The sequence below is a fragment of the Anopheles aquasalis genome, chromosome 2, assembly GCF_943734665.1.
Source record: "Anopheles aquasalis chromosome 2, idAnoAquaMG_Q_19, whole genome shotgun sequence".
Lineage (NCBI taxonomy): Eukaryota > Metazoa > Arthropoda > Insecta > Diptera > Culicidae > Anopheles > Anopheles aquasalis.
The window spans coordinates 73,043,240-73,060,899 of NC_064877.1; the positions used below are offsets into that span (position 1 = coordinate 73,043,240).

The 17,660-nt window shown below is 51.1% G+C and overlaps 2 protein-coding genes across 2 annotated transcripts; both read right to left on the reverse strand.

Moving 5' to 3' along the window:
- Positions 1–200: 200 nt before the first annotated feature.
- On the reverse strand, positions 201–10,914 carry LOC126577033 (serine proteinase stubble). The gene is made up of 8 exons (XM_050238425.1): positions 10,611–10,914; positions 10,169–10,241; positions 5,174–5,406; positions 4,835–5,014; positions 999–1,176; positions 780–927; positions 568–717; positions 201–494 (listed from the first exon to the last, which is right to left on the reverse strand). The coding sequence occupies exons 1-8, from the start codon at positions 10,912–10,914 to the stop codon at positions 201–203; spliced, it is 1,560 nt and encodes a 519-aa protein (XP_050094382.1).
- Positions 10,915–13,685: 2,771 nt separating this feature from the next.
- On the reverse strand, positions 13,686–17,438 carry LOC126581391 (serine proteinase stubble). Its single transcript, XM_050244997.1, has 4 exons — positions 17,348–17,438; positions 15,240–16,148; positions 15,063–15,170; positions 13,686–13,843 (listed from the first exon to the last, which is right to left on the reverse strand). Exons 1-4 carry the CDS (start codon positions 17,436–17,438, stop codon positions 13,686–13,688), a joined length of 1,266 nt encoding a protein of 421 aa, XP_050100954.1.
- Positions 17,439–17,660: the final 222 nt, after the last annotated feature.

Consider the following 17,660-nt stretch of genomic DNA (forward strand, 5'->3'; position numbering starts at 1 on the left):
TTGAAAATAATTTACCAATAAATTACTATTCATCGCTTCCGCCTTAGCTCCTAGTACCTTACAGTAATATCATCTTACGCTCCTACACTCCTCCTCCTCCTCCTCCTCCTTCTCCTCCTCCTCCTCCTCCTCCTCTTTCTCTAGGAATACTAAATTCCAAAATCCAACTGCCAGTGTGGCCACTGCGCTGCTGCACGTGCCTAGTATTCTTTGCCCATCACCTTCTCAACCCACGGGACAAACTTCTGGATGTTGGTGTACACTCCGGGCAGATGCTCCCGACCACAACCGATGCCCCACGAGACGAGACCGATCAACGTTTTGCGTCCATCGATCGATAGGGTTAGAGGTCCTCCCGAGTCCCCTTGACAACTGTCACGACCACCTTCCTTATACCCAGCACACAGAAACACATCGTGGATCGTCTCGCGACGTCCTGCTGCCCGGAACCATCGTTGACACCGCTCGTTCGGTATCACCTCTACGTCCACTTCCTGTATTTGGGGATGAGCGAGGCACAGGAGCAATTAAGATACGTTCGATGCCCAACCGTTCATCGTCGCTTACCTGTAAGACGGATGGTACCGTACTCTGACCATGCCGTGTCCGTCCCCAGCCAGCAACGGTGGCCATTTTGCCCACCAACTTTACGCTCTTCGGTGGCAAGCAGACGGGCAGAATGTGCTGCCGGAACACAACTTTACGATCCAGTTTCACCTAAAATAAAAGCGAATGAAAAATGAAGCTCATGACACTAGGAGATCACTGGATCCTCTTACCAGTGCAATATCGTTCCGGAAGTCACTCGGTGAGTAGTTCGGATGCACTTCCTTCCGTTCGATCGCGTACTCCTCGTGCGTTAACCGTTCTTCCTGATCCCGTACATCCCATTCACCGAGACGCACCTTTAGGTTACTGTTTGGTGTGCTGTAGATTGAAAGGAATTCCAATTAGTCGTTAGGAACGCCCTCAGCAGTCCAAAAATGGCCAGTACTTACGTCGCGACACAGTGCGCTGCCGTCACTACCCAACGGTTCGAGATGAGGGCGCCACCGCAGCTAAGCTTCTTCGTGAGGAATCCACTCTTGATGAGTGCCGCCTGCCAAGGATGTGTTCCGAATCCACTGGAGTGTCCACCGACGATACGGTTCGTCCTGGTGTACAGCTCGCCACAACCTACCAAGAGACGAATGTTGATGGATTAATGTTGGGCAGAGATAAAAAGAATGCTTGGCACTACGAATCCCTTCTATCATTCCCTGTGGCATGGTGCTTAGTGCATGGTACGTGAGGTGCTGTGCCTGTGAGGTGTAACGGTGAGCAGAAACACTTCAAACGCACTACGGAGCAAAAAACCTGCGAAGCGAGTACTACAAGAAGAAGCGCAGAAGGTGATACAAAGTGTGTGTTTTTGTGGTCAAAGACCAGTGTGCTGGTGCAGAACGTGCTGTTTCGCCTCCAAAGAAGAAGAACATAAAGAACTACAAAAGGACCACGCCAATGAATCGTATACCTTCCCCCGGACCCCAGCCGAAGATGCCAAAGCTACACAACGAAGCGGACTTGGAAGCGGCTCAAAAAAGCGGAAGAAAAGGGAAGGTAAGAGGTGCACGGTGCATCCGCTCATGTGGGTACCGTTTTCGACTCCATAGCCATCGTCCTCCTGCTGTACCGATGGTCCACCACCGGCCGCAGGATAACCGAACAGGGCCGGCGATGTCTGAGGTCGCTGTCCTGCTCCACCGCCGTACAGTGTCGAGGTTGGTCGAGGAGCGAAGCTGTACGGTCGATCTCCACCGTAAGGTCGCTGATCGTGGTCCGGCGACTGTTCCTCGTGACCTCCGGTACTGTAGACGAGTGGTGGCCGTACCGGAGGCTTCACCGGTGCTCCAGGTGAAAACGGAGAGCCACCAGCGAGTCCACCATTTCCGAGCTGATTCCCATCGAAACCCCACTCCGGTGGTGGTGGACTGGTGGCTGGCCCAAGGTGATGGTGATGCGACGGTGGCTGCGGCTGCTGCTGGTGATGATGCTGCTGATGGTGCTGACCGCTGTACGGTGGCTTTGCGTTATAGTTATTGCTCGAGTACAGTGACGTTTGCGTCGCCTGTGGACGGTTCAGCGTCGACGATGAAGACGACGAGGATGAGGCGGATGATGAAGAGGATGATGCGGATGATCCGGCCGGCGGATAGAAGCCGAACAAGTTTATAATGTCACCTAGAGACCCAGAACTCGCGAAAGTGAGTTGGAACCAAGATCATCGTGATCGTGATGGTGTGTGTTTTTGGAAGGAAGAAAATTGCGCGAGAAAAAGAGTGTTGTGTTATTGTGTGATCTCGAATTGTGAAAGGTGCTGCTCCGAGCCGAGTCTCTCCGAAGCAGGACGCCCAGCTATTTGTTGCTTTGTCGCGAAAGGGAATTTGTCAATCTTCGTCACCTCATTACACGCGCCAATCGTAACGACCGCACGCCACTCATTGTGATCGCACTACGGAGGCTCTTTTCGTGAGATTAATGGTGACGGGAGACACGCAAGTGTGTCAATTAAGGCGTGAAGAAGATCGACTGCCAAACACCAAGACAAGACATTATTGTTCGCGCGAGCGCTCGATGCTCCGGTTGCTCCGGATTTGCTATCGTCTTGCGCTTTTGCGTTACGATAATTGTGCCTCTTTCAAAGCAGGGGCAAGAGCTCACTCTCCTCATGCTCTCTGTTACGCACTACGGCACTTGGTGGCGCCCTCCCCATTGGTGACACCAGGTGTCGACAGATTGAGACGTCCTACCAGCTGGAGTTGGTAATGGTGGTGGCGCCGCATTAACACCAAACCGGACCGGCGGCAAAACACGACGTCACACCTTTTCGAGTTTCCCTTTCGATGAGTTATTGTGTCTGTCTGTCTGTCAGTGTGTCTGTGTCTGTTCGCATTGTGTTTTTGTTATCAAATTTCCCGCTACTTTTTCTTCTTTTTTTCGAGATTTTCGAGAGAAAAAAAAACTGCCGTCTTTCGTCACCAGCACCTCACCACAGGTAGCGTGCTTTTCATTTCCCCTTTTGCTTGAAAGCCACCAAAAGGAAAAAACGAACGAAAAACGCATTTTTCATCTTCTCTGCTTCACCACGATCGACACTTTTGTCGAGAGGAAACATTAACGGCACGGTACGGCTCATGGGTTTGGGTGGATGAATTATGAACCAACGCCCTCTCGGTCACGAGCACCACGAAACGAAGCGTTACGCACGGTAAGGGACTTGTGCTTGCGGAATTTAATTACCCAGCCCCAGGTCTTTAACAGGCAAGCGGCACCTCCTTCCGCTTCAAGGGCAACCATCGTCAATCATTTATCGACGTGATCGCCGCGAGGCGAGACTGTCTTTATGGCGTAATAAGGGGGGCGACCCAGTTTCTGGAGCACTTTTTTGGGAGGAAGTTTTTGGAGAGGAAGATGCACGAGTACACACTCATGGCTCGATGGCAAGTGTACGCACTATGCTAATGAGAGCATGACCTGCGGCAACCTTAATCGACGACGATGAACGAGATGCTGCTTCACGCGATGATTTGAATTGCTCCACGTGAAAGGTTTCCGATGCAACGAGATTGCTCCGAGTGGCAGTGCAGTTGCACAATTGAAGCGAAGTGAGCGTACAGGACGCGCCCTATCACGCTGCGGTCAACATTCGTTATCAGAAAATGGCGTTCCATTAAGTGCGATGAGGTGGCGTTGCATAAATGCAATGTTTCCGTTTTACTCAGCGTGGCCATTCCTTTCACTCTCTCTTTCCATTTCTCGCGGACATCTCGGACACTCGGTGTAGATTATCCGTTCGATTGGTTGCACGTTGAGTGTCCACCGGTTGAACAATTATGCATTCTGACATCCAAGCACTGAGTTGGATAAAATGTAATAGCAAGCCAGCGCGTTCACTGAACTGTGCTGATAGCTGAAGATAATGCATTTTAGCAACGTACTCATCGTGGATTGTGCTTTGTTTGAAGACAGATGCGTTGAGGAGAAACTTTGTAACGCACAGGCAGACAAACTGTTTCTGCAGCTGTTTAGTTGCCGCTCCTCCAATTGGCACAGCAAAAGAACAAAGCACCGAGCGGTGAACGGCTCGAGGACGTGGACGAATACTTTCTTTTCGCATTTGCGTCCGCGCTCATATGCGGCAGACACGGGTGACAGTGAAAAGCGTTGGGAAGCCGTTTGTTCGCACCGCGAAACAATGCGAACAAACGAGCCCATCGGCACATAAACCATAATCGGTCCGGTTACGCGCTCGCTACGCGGCCTATCACTCAAACTTGTGCTCTCAGGCTCCCGTGTCGACGTGTGGCGCGGATCATCATCATCATCATCAGCACCTGACGGACGGGCGTGCGTGCGATTGTTGTTCGTCACCGTCGCTGATGTTGCCAAATTGTAATTTGCAAATGGTGCTGGCACACCGCCATCAAGCTGGAATGGTAATTTCGTTTGCCAAAGACACTGCACACCGGAAAGTGAAAGGTCTGCGACAGACACACACGAGCGGGCGGTCGGGCGGGCGGGCGAGTGTAATCATCGTGAAAGTGGACCTCCCCACGATCGAGTATGATCAATCGACCGGAACAGGGCCCAGGAAGCTGGTTCAGGGGGGCTGAATACCAATTGAAAGGGTTTCTATCCACCATAATGAGTTGCTGGCATTGTTTTGCAGCATCGAATCGAGATTAATTTGTCTCCAGGTGAGACAGTTCCTGACACATCTCGGACAACCAATCCGGTACAATCCAATCCGGAATCGATTCCACTCCGCGACAACTCCAATGGCTGCGATACTCACTTGCATTGTGTACAGCGCCCTGCTCCGGATCAGTTTCCGGCGCAAACTCGCGATCGATGCAGCACGACCAGATCATCCCACCGCTGCAAAGATCCAGTGGTTTACCACCACCGAGGACGCACGATAGCGATAGGCCACACTCGAACTTGCGTCCCTTGTGCCGGCATGTCTGGGGAATCACTAGAAGAAAAGAAAAGAAGAGAGAGAAAAGACAGAAACAAGTGTTAGTTTTATAATGGTTTTATAGTTGTTGCGGGCGTTAGATTAGTTGCTTTGTGATCAATCAAGACACTACGGGACGGTTGTGTGTTCAAACACCAGCCCTACTACCACACCTACTTCGTCCCAACAGCTCGATGATGGAGTTTTGACCGAAATCTTCGCTGTTGAACGTTTGCCGCTTGCCGAGCGCATCGAGCAGCAGTATATCCTGTTCCTGCTGGGGTGTTGGACCACTCTTGGCACCACTGGTGGCCGCTAGCATCAGTAGCAGCACTATGCTGCAACCCACTAGCAACTGCCTTCGTTCCGGTATCGATTGAAACATTTCGCTTTTCGCTTCTTGTCGATTGCTGCAGCAAGAGATCAGCACACTTCTCGTGTGTAACAGGCGGTGGTAGGAAGGAACGGAGGCAATGTGGAACTAATGTACAAAGCTCCACGTGGAAACCACACAACCCACTACAACACGCTCGATCGATTGTTGTTAACGTAATACGCGCCGTCTCGCTGTCGGGCGCATCCTCGGCGCGGTCACGACACGGAAAATGGAAAGACAAAAAGAAACACCTTCCAAAACTTCACTTTTGCATTCACACTATCGCAGACACTCGTCTTCCTCTTCTTCACCGCTTTGTCACTCGTGGCTTGTGGCGTGTTACTTATGCGACCGGAAGTATGACAAAATGTTGGCCCCAAAAAACGCAATCCACGGCAATTTACCACCTCATAGCGACCTGATCACGCACACACCAGTAGATCCGGGACCGGAACAACCCCGCAAGAGAGAGAGGAGAAGACACTTTTCCACGCTGACGATAATGGGAAAAGCACGCGGCGAGCGTGATGACCACAACCAGACGGAGGAAGATGATCGCGCGTGTTAATGTAACGGATTATGCAATGTCGTAGTCGCTGCTAGGATGGATGCTGGCCAAACACACGCAAACACAACCACGTACGAAGGAAACACACCCGGAGGTTAAGAGACTCTCGCCACTCGAAAGCGCTTCCGTGCAGAAAGGAAATGAATTGCACAAAATGATGATGATCGTTCGTTCGTTCGTTCGTTCGTTCGTTCGGTGGTGCAATGGCGCGCTTTTCCGACTTCCTTTACTTCCGTTACGCGAGCACTGTTGCTGCCATTTCGTGGCATTTGGCCATTAGAGAGCTCGGCGCATGATCATCGCCAGGTGAGGTAAGGTTTGCTCCTGCAAACCCACAGACAGGGATTTGCACTTCTGGCAAGACAATGCTGATGAGTCAAGTCCAAGACACGATCGCAATCACACACAGTCAGTCGCTGCCCATTAGAGGAAGGCTCATATGAACCGACTGCCAAAGAAAAGGGCATCCGTGCGAAGGGTCACCGACGTTTCGACGCGATCTCGATCTCGAAAGGCCACTCGCCAGCCAGCCCCACAACAAGACTCGTCTTGGTTCGTCTTTGTTGCTGCTGCTGTTCCTTCTCTTCGGGTGCTTTGGGGGCGGGCGGGCGTGCAGTGCTTGATGAGAATGTCTGCGCTGTTGCTCCCCTTAGCTTCCTCCTTCTCTTAGTCTTTGGTTGACTTGCTTTCTTTCTCTTGCTCTGGCCTTCTTGTCTTCCTTTCTTTCTACACAGCCGCCGAGTGCGAGTGCGTTCCCTTTTTCGCAGCTTCTCTTCGTCCACTCAAACGGACAGACAGGGACAGGCAAAGAGTGCTCGGGCTGATGGTGCGGAGGGCAAGCAATTTCACTTTCTGTTGGCAAAGAAAAATTTCTTCAACCGCAACACAGACAGGCACCGCATGACCGTGGTCCCACGGTCACCGACCAGTCGTAATGGCGTCGTGGCCTTTCGTTTCCTCGGTCTCCCCTTCCCGTTGGAGCCCTCGGCGAACCTGCTTTGTCTCGAACCCACCGGAGAAGGGCCAAGGGGATCTGTCGCTGAACTTCCCCGAGCGTTCGTTCAGGTTCAGCGCGTTTCGACGTTCTTCACAACAACCGCACAAACCACCACCAACCACCGAACGTGACACGCTTATGACCAACGGACGGCCGATCGCTCGCTCATTTAAGGCTCCACACGCTCCTCGCTCGATCACCACGCAGTTTTCGATGCCACCGATCCTCCACCGATCTCCTCTGGTGATCCTCTGTTGATCCTAAATCCAAGCCACGAACCTCCGAATGAGGCGCGCGTTTTGTGCGAAATTTACGGCACTTTCTCGCAGGGAACGTTGTCCACCAATCAGCGACACAAACTCGCACACGCACTAGACGACAGGGGGCGCGAAAGGTGTCGCGATCAGTATCAGGATCGTTAACGTTCACGAAGAGAGCGATTTCGGGGGGCACGTGCGCGAGCGATCACACTGTCGTCCGAGCGAGTGTTGCCGGTGAACTGAAGACACGAGTGGGATCGTCGTTCGCTGCAACCTGCTGCCCCACCAACAGTTGGATGCAGCTGAAGACGCGAGGCACATCAAGGCGCGTTGAGTTCCATTTCTTCGGCACCGCGGCTGGTGCTGGTGCTTTCTCCACCGCTCGGTTGTGTTCATTTGTTGTGGATGAGTTACCGAACCACGACCACGGGTCCCGGTGACCGGGTTGTTGTTTGTTTTAATAACGAAATGACCCCCGGAGACGGGGGGAGGATTGTGGAGCGCGCGAGATGCGAATTACAAGACGACGAGTGGAGGTTCGTCGCTTACAACCACTGTCGCGGGCATTGAAGTCTTTTGTGTCGCACGCTTTTTACGCGCCCCGTGTCGGTTCTTCTGATCCGGCGTACCCGGCCGGCAATTAGAGGGTTAAATGCTTCCGCAATCCTAGAACAACGATGACGAGGGAAAAGCAAAGAGAAGAGCCATCAAGGCGTGAGTGCATTGTAACGGTTGTGCGGTGGTTTGAGCGATTGGGATGGCACCGTGGATGTACCAATCTGGTGAAATGGTTCTATTAATAATGATGATTGGATTGCTTCAACTCTGTTCTTGTCAGAAGGTGTTCCTGGTTTATGTTTTCTGTATTATTTATAGAAGGAAAGTTTGTATAAGTTCCTGGATAATAATGGACTTACTATCCACTGGGTTTCACCTTTCACCTTGGGTTTCATAATTCAGAACTGCACAAATTCGTAAATGCAACAATAGGTTGCAACCTTTAAAAAAATATTATTAATTGTTAATAGCAAACTCATCGCTAGGTCAGTCCGCAGAAAGAGAAAAAAGTATGCTTTTCGTTTAACCAGAAATTGTTAAACTGTGAACTGAGGGCATCTTAAAACTCGATTTATTTTTTTTAAATTTGCAGTCATCAATTCCGTGCCATACAAAATGTAATTCGCAAACTCTATTAATACAAACGATTTTCAACAGATTTTTATCTCGAATGTCGATATTCTTGACGATAAAGTTGGCTTTCGTTCATCGGCATCAAGGCAACAACAAAATGAAACTCAATTTTAGCTTCTAACTCTTGTAACTATCACTGAATGCGCCACACTTTGTTCCACTTTTATGAGCATTTTATCTGGACAATTAAACCACCAAAAGCATCTAGGCCAGCACCACGCCAAGGATCGCTTTAATTGCAGTACGGGCGGCAGCATTTTCACTCTGATTGCGTTGACACTCTCCAACAAATACTCCAAATGTTTATCTCGCCTCGCTAGCCCAACCACAATTAGTGCGATCAGCAGCATCAGCTCTGCAATCCGGTGGAGCTCACGCTACCTCACTGAAGTTGGCTTGGTGGCTTGGTTCTATTCGCTTGAGCATCGAAATTACCGGTCCTCCCCTGGTCTGATGCGGCTGGTGGTTATATCAGTCATAAATGACAGCAACACAGCCAAATGTGCGCGCGTGTCATCAATTCACTGAAGCCCACTGCACTCGTTATGCGCACTGGGCGCTGAAGTGTTGAAAGTGTTTTCAAATCAAGCTACTGTCTCGCGTGGGTTTCTAACAACGATCACACCTTTTCTCATAGCGATCACTTTGTCGCTTGAGATGCTCTTCCCGAAACCGCGGGATCTCGTATCTCGCGCAAAATGCCATCGGGTGTGTCGCGTGTCCCAGCTGCCGTGGTCCATCGGGAGAAAGTGGCGCGAAAACCGCGAACCGCAATCGTGTCCGAACAGTCACACCACGACATGGTACGAGGGATTTACGTTTGCGCAAGGACAGCCCTCTCTTCGTCTCACCGTTCCGTTGGTTCCGCGGCTTCGATTCGCATACGAAATTCACCCAACCATCGTCGCCACTGCCGCCACTCAGCGTTGACAGGAGCAGGAGTGATTGCAAACCATGGCAACGAGAAGATTGCGAAGCCACCGCCGAGACCACGCCACGGGTTGACACAAAATACTGTTTTCCACCTCCCCATCCCCCCCGGCTAAATTGCCATTGCATTGCCGGCTGATGACCATGACGCACAAAAACGCAGTCCGCATTTCACGTTCCGGTTGCAGTAGGTTAAATCATTCAAATAGTGGCTGCAACGGCGATTGGCCATTGAGCGAGTGTCAATCCATCGCAGCGCTTACATAAGCGTGGACGCGTCAACAGTAGCCTACTTGCCCTTTTAGCAGCATACTCATCAACCTTTCCCTCCAATCCTCAGCAGACAGTGTTGCCAGCGACGATGATACCTCGAAGCACCATTTTTGCGGTCAAATATCGCTCTGCTGGTGGTGGAGGTGGTGGAACCACTTCCGATCCGCGCAAGAAAGCGAAAGTAAAACCGAAACGCGACGGCGAGCAACCGAAGGCCATTGTTTACTTTCTCTTTTGCCTTTGTTCCCCATCATCGTCGTCAACTTCGTCGTCGCTGTCGTTGTCGTCACCATCGAGGCTTCCAAAAGTGTTCCGGTGAGGAGGCAGGGCTCTTATGGATTTATGGAAGCCACTGCCAGGCGAGCCAGCGCATAAGGAATGACACCGCTGGCAGCTCACTGCGGCGTCTGTGTCAGTGGAACAGATGACCTGACGAACGCTTGGCGGCGCTTGGCTTGGCTTGGCTTGGCTTGACTCGGAGCTATTAAAAGCTCAATTCGCACATTTGTGTTAGTGGTTGGGGTGGTTTTTAGGAAGTGGGAACGAAGATTGAGGTACCGTTGCGTAAGACACTGACTCAGGGCATTCGTAATCGGACGATTTGTTGCTTCCGAAATACTGGCGGCTGGTGTTGGTGGTTGTTGCTGAGTCTGATGGAGAGGTCAGGTGTCGCGTAACAGCAATTAACAGTGAGTGAGACGAGTTCTGTTACTGGAAGTGGACAAATGGAGACTCTTGGTCCCAAAATACAAAACAGAAGACTTTCACTAATCCCACCCACACAAACTGGGAGTATCGCAACTTATATTCAACTGATCCGCAACCGAAGGCACGAATACTACAACGATTACAGCAACAGCAACATAACACACCGCGTAATGATCGCACAATTTGTGTCGCCTGTTTCCCAGTTCAATGGACGATTGCGATGAAGGTGGCGAGAAGAGATTAGTTTGTCATCAGCCCACAACAACGTGACAACATCATGTACCCCCCCATCACCCTCACTAATTACTTACTTCCGTCGAACTCTTCGAAAAAGCGACCGCTCTTGGGCAGCTGGCTGCTGATGAGGGTCCGCAGATTACCGCGGTCCAGCACCTCGTTGAAGCGTTCGTTGGCACCACCACCACCACCACCTGGTGCTTGGTGTTTATCGTAATAATCCTGGCGACTGGCCACTCGGCTGCGATCCTCGGACGCAAACCGGACACGGTTCACTTCCGAAGCCGTATCGAGCGTACAGACCGCGGCCAGGCACAGCAGCGGCACTAGCGCCGACCGAAGCCAGCTGCATCGCAACGGATACCACCAACAGCGCATACCGCTTCCGCTTAATGCGCTGCACCAAGGAAAACGCGCTTTCGCGTGGATCACTTTGCAACAAACCTCGGACACACTCTGCACACACTGCACACACGAGATAAGGCTGCAAGAAATCGGAGAAAAGAAGCAAAACACACAAACTCTCAATATGGTTTCACTGTCACTGGCGCGATCACAAGAAGGGGGGGGGGGGGGGGGCTGGCCCGGGGAAGGTGGAACCGGTTTTTGCCACACTTTTCCTCTCTCTCTCTCTTTAGCACGCGCTTGTGATATGGGAAACCCACCCCCCCCAGGTTGGTGGTGGGAGGTGTGATCCCACGCCACTCGATCGCGTAATCACTCTCACTATCGATCGTGTCGACGAGGGTTTGACACGCGAACCGTGAGCGCGCGCGCTCGCGCGCATTACGATAACCGTCGGACGGTCAGCCGTCCGACAAACCCAAATTTAGACGATTAGGCAACTGAACTTGAGCACCGCTTGATCACCGATCATGCGCACAGAGTACGCTTCTTTTTGTTTGGAGAAATGGTCGATTGGCACGCAAATGCAACAGCAGTGGACGGGAAAGGGAAATGAGGCCAAAAGAGACACGATGGGAGGGATCGTCAGGTGAGGAGGAGCTTCCGGAGGGATCCGTCGGACACCGAACCGAAAAAACTGAATTCAAATGATGCGTTTCACTTTCACAAAATCACAGCTCGCAACGCAGCGCAGGCCAGATCAATGCCAGATGGTGCTGGTTTTGGTTTTAAAAATTTCCTTTTCTTCGCACACACACCGAGCTGGAAGCTGCGAACAGCTGTCAGCACGGAAGGAGACGGAAACGGTAGCAGCGGAAGCTGGTCCGCTGCTCGATCGCGATCACTCGATGCAGCAGAGAGTGGCTCGTGCGAAAGCGAAAGTACGCATCCTTCAGCTGGCCACATTCACGAGCGAGTTGCTTTCGATTCGTGTACAGCTCGTACCACCAGTTCAATCCACTTCCGACCAGCAGACTGACGCAAAGGTCTGAAAGGAGGCCTGATTTTTGGGGGAAAATCCCCACAAGCCACAAGCTTCGACGTTGCACGCTCTGACGCACCTTTTCGCTGTCGAAATGCCGGATCTCGAACACACTGGCCACTAAGCGTGCGTTATGCAAGCGACCTACTTCACTTTGTACTGCACTTTGACGCGCCCGTCAAGGACTGATTAGTCACTGTGCGAAAGAGGATCTCCCCCACGAGCGGATCGGGTGCGATAGTGACTCACTAGCTCACACCGGACACGTGCAACCAGTGGGCCATCTACCGGGATACTGGCGATCGACGGCAGTCTGCCGGGTCCACCGCTTCCATACACAGTTTATGCTTCCCACCAGCCCCTCGACCCCCGCCCACTGGCACTGTGTCTATCGTGGTGTGCTGCGGTTGAAAAGCGAGACCGCGAGCGCGGAACCACTGAAAACGTGAAAAGTTCACGATCAATTGACGGCAGTCGAGTGTGAGAGAGAGCGAGAGCGAGAGAGGTAATGTGATGGTGGTGACCAACATTAGCGCATGATCGGGGGTCTGCGGGCTGAAAGGGTGGCTGATTAGGCGGAAGCGTGTACGCGCTCTCGTAGCGAATGGTGGTTTCGATTGCCGGCCGATTACTGCTCACGGTCCAATTCTTGTCGATCCCGGGCCACAAGTACCCCGGTGCCATGATCTACCTAACGGTCGACTGTGCAGAGTGTGGAGAGGAGATTTTCTAAATTTTATTACCCTTTTCGGTGGTCGAGCTTATCTCGATCACTAGATCGATCGACCGGTGGCTACTGGCGCACCTGTACTATCTCTCTTACCACTGATCAGACCCCCGGGGGGGGGATACGATTTTCGAAAGCCTCCTCGCCACCACCAGTAGCGCTCCCCAAAAAACGACCATAAACGGAACCCTTCCGCCCTGTCCGCGGAAATGGAAACGGCCACTCCCGGGTGCCGCTTTCGCGAAAAGTGTTGCTGAAAACACTACCGGGCCCAGGGGGGGAGTTCCTGGTACACGCCGCGTACGGTACGCCGGTCAATTGACCGTGACGACAACGATGCCGACGACGTGGAGATATCAGATGGTGCCCGGCTATTCCAGCTGGCGGGCCGGTAATGAGGCCGTTTATGGGGGTTCGGGCACTCGGTTCGTTTCGCCACTCAATGAGGGAGGCGGAAAAGTGGAAAACATTCAAATGTCAAGCGGAATGATCCACGGCACAAGCGAGAGTGGAAGGGAAGTTCGCGCTTGCTACCCGATCGAGAGCTCGCAGTATAACAGTATAACAGTTTCTTTCTGGTCCGCACGCACACCAAACACACGAGGGTTTTTTGTTTCTTCTTGTATGATATAAATAGTTTATGTTTCATAAAACTTTATTGCATTAGATGATCGTTCGGTCCCGCGGACGCGAGGAGAGAGCGCCGCCATCGTTCAGTCATAAGGCTACAAATCTTCTCGCAAATCGCAACGACGCAATGGGGACGATCGCCCATACGCCGCTTTCGAGAGAAAGATAGACAGATAAGGAGAGGGAGGGCTGCTCCGTTAAAATGTAAAGAATCACATTCGCATTGTGTGCTGCATTCGAGTACCGGCGATTAAAATGCTAACTCAATAAATAGTCAATACTGTTAGTCCTTAGTTTGTTTGCTTAGTGCCAGTGTGCAGTGCCTGCTGGCAAAGCACAGCAGCAACACGGCAACAGCACCATCAAGTTGCAGGGCAGGTTGGAGATTATCCCGGGCAGGACGCATCACGACAGGACGACACTCTGTATCCACTTGATCGTCTTTTGAACGTTGTGATAGATGCCCGGCTGATGGTCGACACCGCAACCGAAGCCCGCACTGGTAATCCCGATCAGTGTGTACCGTCCTCGATCGTTGATGATCAGCGGGCCGCCCGAATCACCTACGGAACAGAAGAGGAATACACGATTAACAATCTTTTTTTCGGGGTGTTTTTAGGTATAAATTGCAAATGGATTTTAAAAAGATTGATGCAACAAGGATTTCGATGATCATTAGAGAATCAAAGAGGTGAAGAATTGCTCGACAAACGAAAGTTTATGAATAAAATAATGAGCGTAATAATAGTAAATAATAAAAAAAGGACGAAGGACAACATAATTTTGTCAGTCGGTTTCAACTTCTCTCCACCCCGCATGATTTCCTTACTGAAATCCTTTGTGAGGTTAATTAAAAATCTGTATCTTTGTCAATTCTGCTACCATTTATGTACAATTTTCACAGGATACTTATCAAAGGATCAGCTTTTACGAAAAAATATGGGAAAATTACCCAACCATTTTCCTGAGTTTTCCACTTTCGTTTTTGATCATCACGATCAAGCCAGAAGGCATATTAATTCACCTGAAGCATGCAATTGAAGTGCGGAACGGTTTTTGAAAAATGAACTTGGAAAAACTGAAATCGTAGTACTAAATTGATTTACAAATTTCGTTACAATTTTTTGCCTAAATGCTGAACCTTTTAAAAGTATTCTTTGCTATTTTTACAGCAATCGAGACAGAAATGGCAAATTTTTTAAATAACCATTTCATAAGCATTATGCGTTAAAAACACGGTTTATGAGCCGTTAAGGGTTCCATCTTGGGTCAGGGCCCTCAGGATTCACTTTAGCAAAGATGAGGAGGCTCATGAAAGCATCCCGAAAAAATCCTACCATACCTCGAGGAAATCTAAATGTTCCAAAAATAGTTTCTTTGCCATTCACTTGAATTGAAAAACAGAATGTAATGAGAGTCCTAAACTAACCATAGGTAAGGCCAGCGATACGTTCACAAGGGTGAGAGAACGTTTACAAGACATTCGCTGCTACGAGAGCAAAGCTTTGCTGTTCTATAGACTACTAAATATTGATTATACTATTAATGGAGCGATTCTTCGATCAACGATTTGTTTGCACAGCGATGCATTTCCGCAACAAGTATTGAATCTTTAATAGCAAACGAGAATAAACACCTTTCGACTAAGAATTCGTAAATTGCCTGAACGATGGACGAATCTAGGAGCTACCAAATTTCAGCAATTATGTGTTGATTAAACCATCCATTTGCTCCGCTTGACCAGCTTTCAACTACTACTTTTGGATGAAATCCCCGCCTTACCCAAGCACGCATCCTGATGCCCGTCCGAGTGTCCCGCGCAAAACATCTCATTGTACAGCTCGACGTTGATCTTCTTGCTCTTGTGCCACCGCAAACACTCTTTTGTACCTAAAAGCACAAAAAATTCACATAAGTCACGTCGTCCAAATCGGGGATAATACGAAGGAACCACCATACTTATGATAGGAACCGCTGCCGTCCGCAGTATGTTCGTTCCCGTTTGTCCCATGTTGGCGTTCGTTTTGCCCCACCCGGCGATAATACCCTTCCTGCCCACCAACTCCATCGGTCGCATCGGCAGGCAGATGGGCAGAATGTGCGATTTGTACCCGGCCGGCCTCGTCAGCTTCAGCAACGCCAGATCGTACCGATCGGGTTGTGTCATCCGGAAGATGAATTTCGGATGCACGATCTTCAGCTCGACCCGATGCTTCTCCGCCGGTAACGGTTCCATAATTTTGCCCGAGTTCTGCGTATCCAGCTCACCGAGATAGATAACGATATCCTTAAGCCGAGCCTGCTGAATACAGTGAGCAGCCGTTGCGACGAATCTCCTCGACACCAGCACCCCTCCACACTGGTACTCCGCAATGCGAATGTGCGCCTGCCACGGATACTCGGCAAAGTTCGCCGTCCGCCCACCGATGATACGCTTCTGTAGCGTATTCTGGGACGTCTGTGGGATTCCGCACTCGCTCTGCATCAACTGATCCGATCGGCGATGGAAGAAGCTCTTCTGCTTCGAATACTGCATCCCAGGATGTGCCATTCCCATCGGTGGTGGCATCGGGGGTGGTGGAACGATGATATTCGGTCGGCTAGCGGGCACAATGGGGGGCATCAGGGCGGCCATCGGAAGCAACGGTCCGGCGTAAGCCACCTTCGGTGCGATGATGGCGTTGCTACTGGCGCCCGCTGCCACCAGTTCACTCTCCGGCACACAGCACGACATCAGCCACCGGTTTTCACCGCATCCCGACACATGCCGGCCACCTTCGAGCCAGCAGGTGAACGAAAGCCGACAGGCTCGCACCTGATTCTGGTAGACGCAGGTATCCGGAAGCCCCAGCACGTTGTGTATGATGTCTGGAAGTGGAAGCGGCGCCGCAACGGCAACAAGAGAGATAATGATTAATGGCCAGTCAGCGTTTGATAGTGAGCATGATTTATGATCCAGGGCGCACAAGCATTAGCATACGAGGTGGGCACGAATACGAGTGAATTCCAAGCATTCCCCATGCGCTGCTGAAGCTGATCGGTGGCTTCTGATTCCAGTTCATGAACTTTAAGAAGAAATTTTCTTCTCCAATCATGTGTCTATCGGTTTGTCTCTCTTTCTACTCAAAATCATTGCAAAACATGCGCTCGCTGATCGTGCACGCTGCAGAACCAACGGTAGCAATTATGTTTCATGTTTCCACTTGTCCAACTGTCAGCCCTGGTCATGGTGACCCTTACCCAACCCCCCCCCCCCCCCCCCCCCGGGGGGGAAGAAAACTGTAAGTGTTTCGCTTCCTCAACACAATGATAAATGGTCCTCCCATTATGGGGATTTCGAAACTTGTACCAAGCACCAAGCACTCCGACTCGGACACTCTGTTGGCGTTGGCGAGCCACTCGACCAGTGCGCGCTGCATAGAAGGGCGCGAGTCACGTTCACGTGACACGACTCTCCCTCAAAACACTAACCGATCGCGCGCGCGCCTAAGCTTCTCCATGAGGTCTCATTAACCCACATTCAACCCTCTCCACACGAGGAGTGTTCCCCCCAAAGGAACGAGGTCCAAGGGAGTATCAATGTGGCGCCAGACAAGTGACCGATGCATCGTCATGTGGCCTCAACAGTCCGTTCCGTTGTTGTTGTTGTTGTCTAAGCCGACGAATGCTGTTCCAAAGGCGATAGCAATTTGAAGCGATGATAGTGCAAGATGAGGCAGAAAGCCTCAGAAAACACCGCGTGTCCGCCGATTCGTGATTTGCGACACCCATTCCTTCGATCGATCTGCAGAGAAGCCGAAAATTGCTTTTCACCTGACCAGCCACTGAACAGAGGAGTTGAGGTGAGGTGGATGACAGCGCGCGATGGTCGAACATCCGTCAAAAAAAGCGATCGTGAGATGCTAGCCATCGCCATCGTCGCCGCCACCACCAAACAAATCACCGCGATTTGTTGCCCAACGAACGGCCAGGCGGGCTTTCGCTTGGAATCACTGATTACTCCTGATCAGGCGAGGTGTTAGGGTCGCGACAACTAATTGCGCGCACACGCTGGAGGTGGAACTTACTTGCGTGGACGAGCGTGGCTAACCAAATCAGCAATCCGATCCAGGCAGCAGCACCAGCGCCAGTGGTTGGGCAATGCCATGGTGGGAGCATCATCCTCTTCTTCTGTTAACCGGCGTCGTCTTCTGCTTCGTCTTCGTCTGCTTCGTCGTCGTGCGTCGTCGCCGATTGCGTCGTATTTTCATTCTTCTGGAGCAAACAAAAAAAAAGTGGGTGGAAAATTCGTCAACCATCAAACAAAAGGGCACCAGACACCACCGGGAGAGAGATCTGGGAGGTTGGTTAACATTAAACAGTGGTTGGTATAATGTCGTG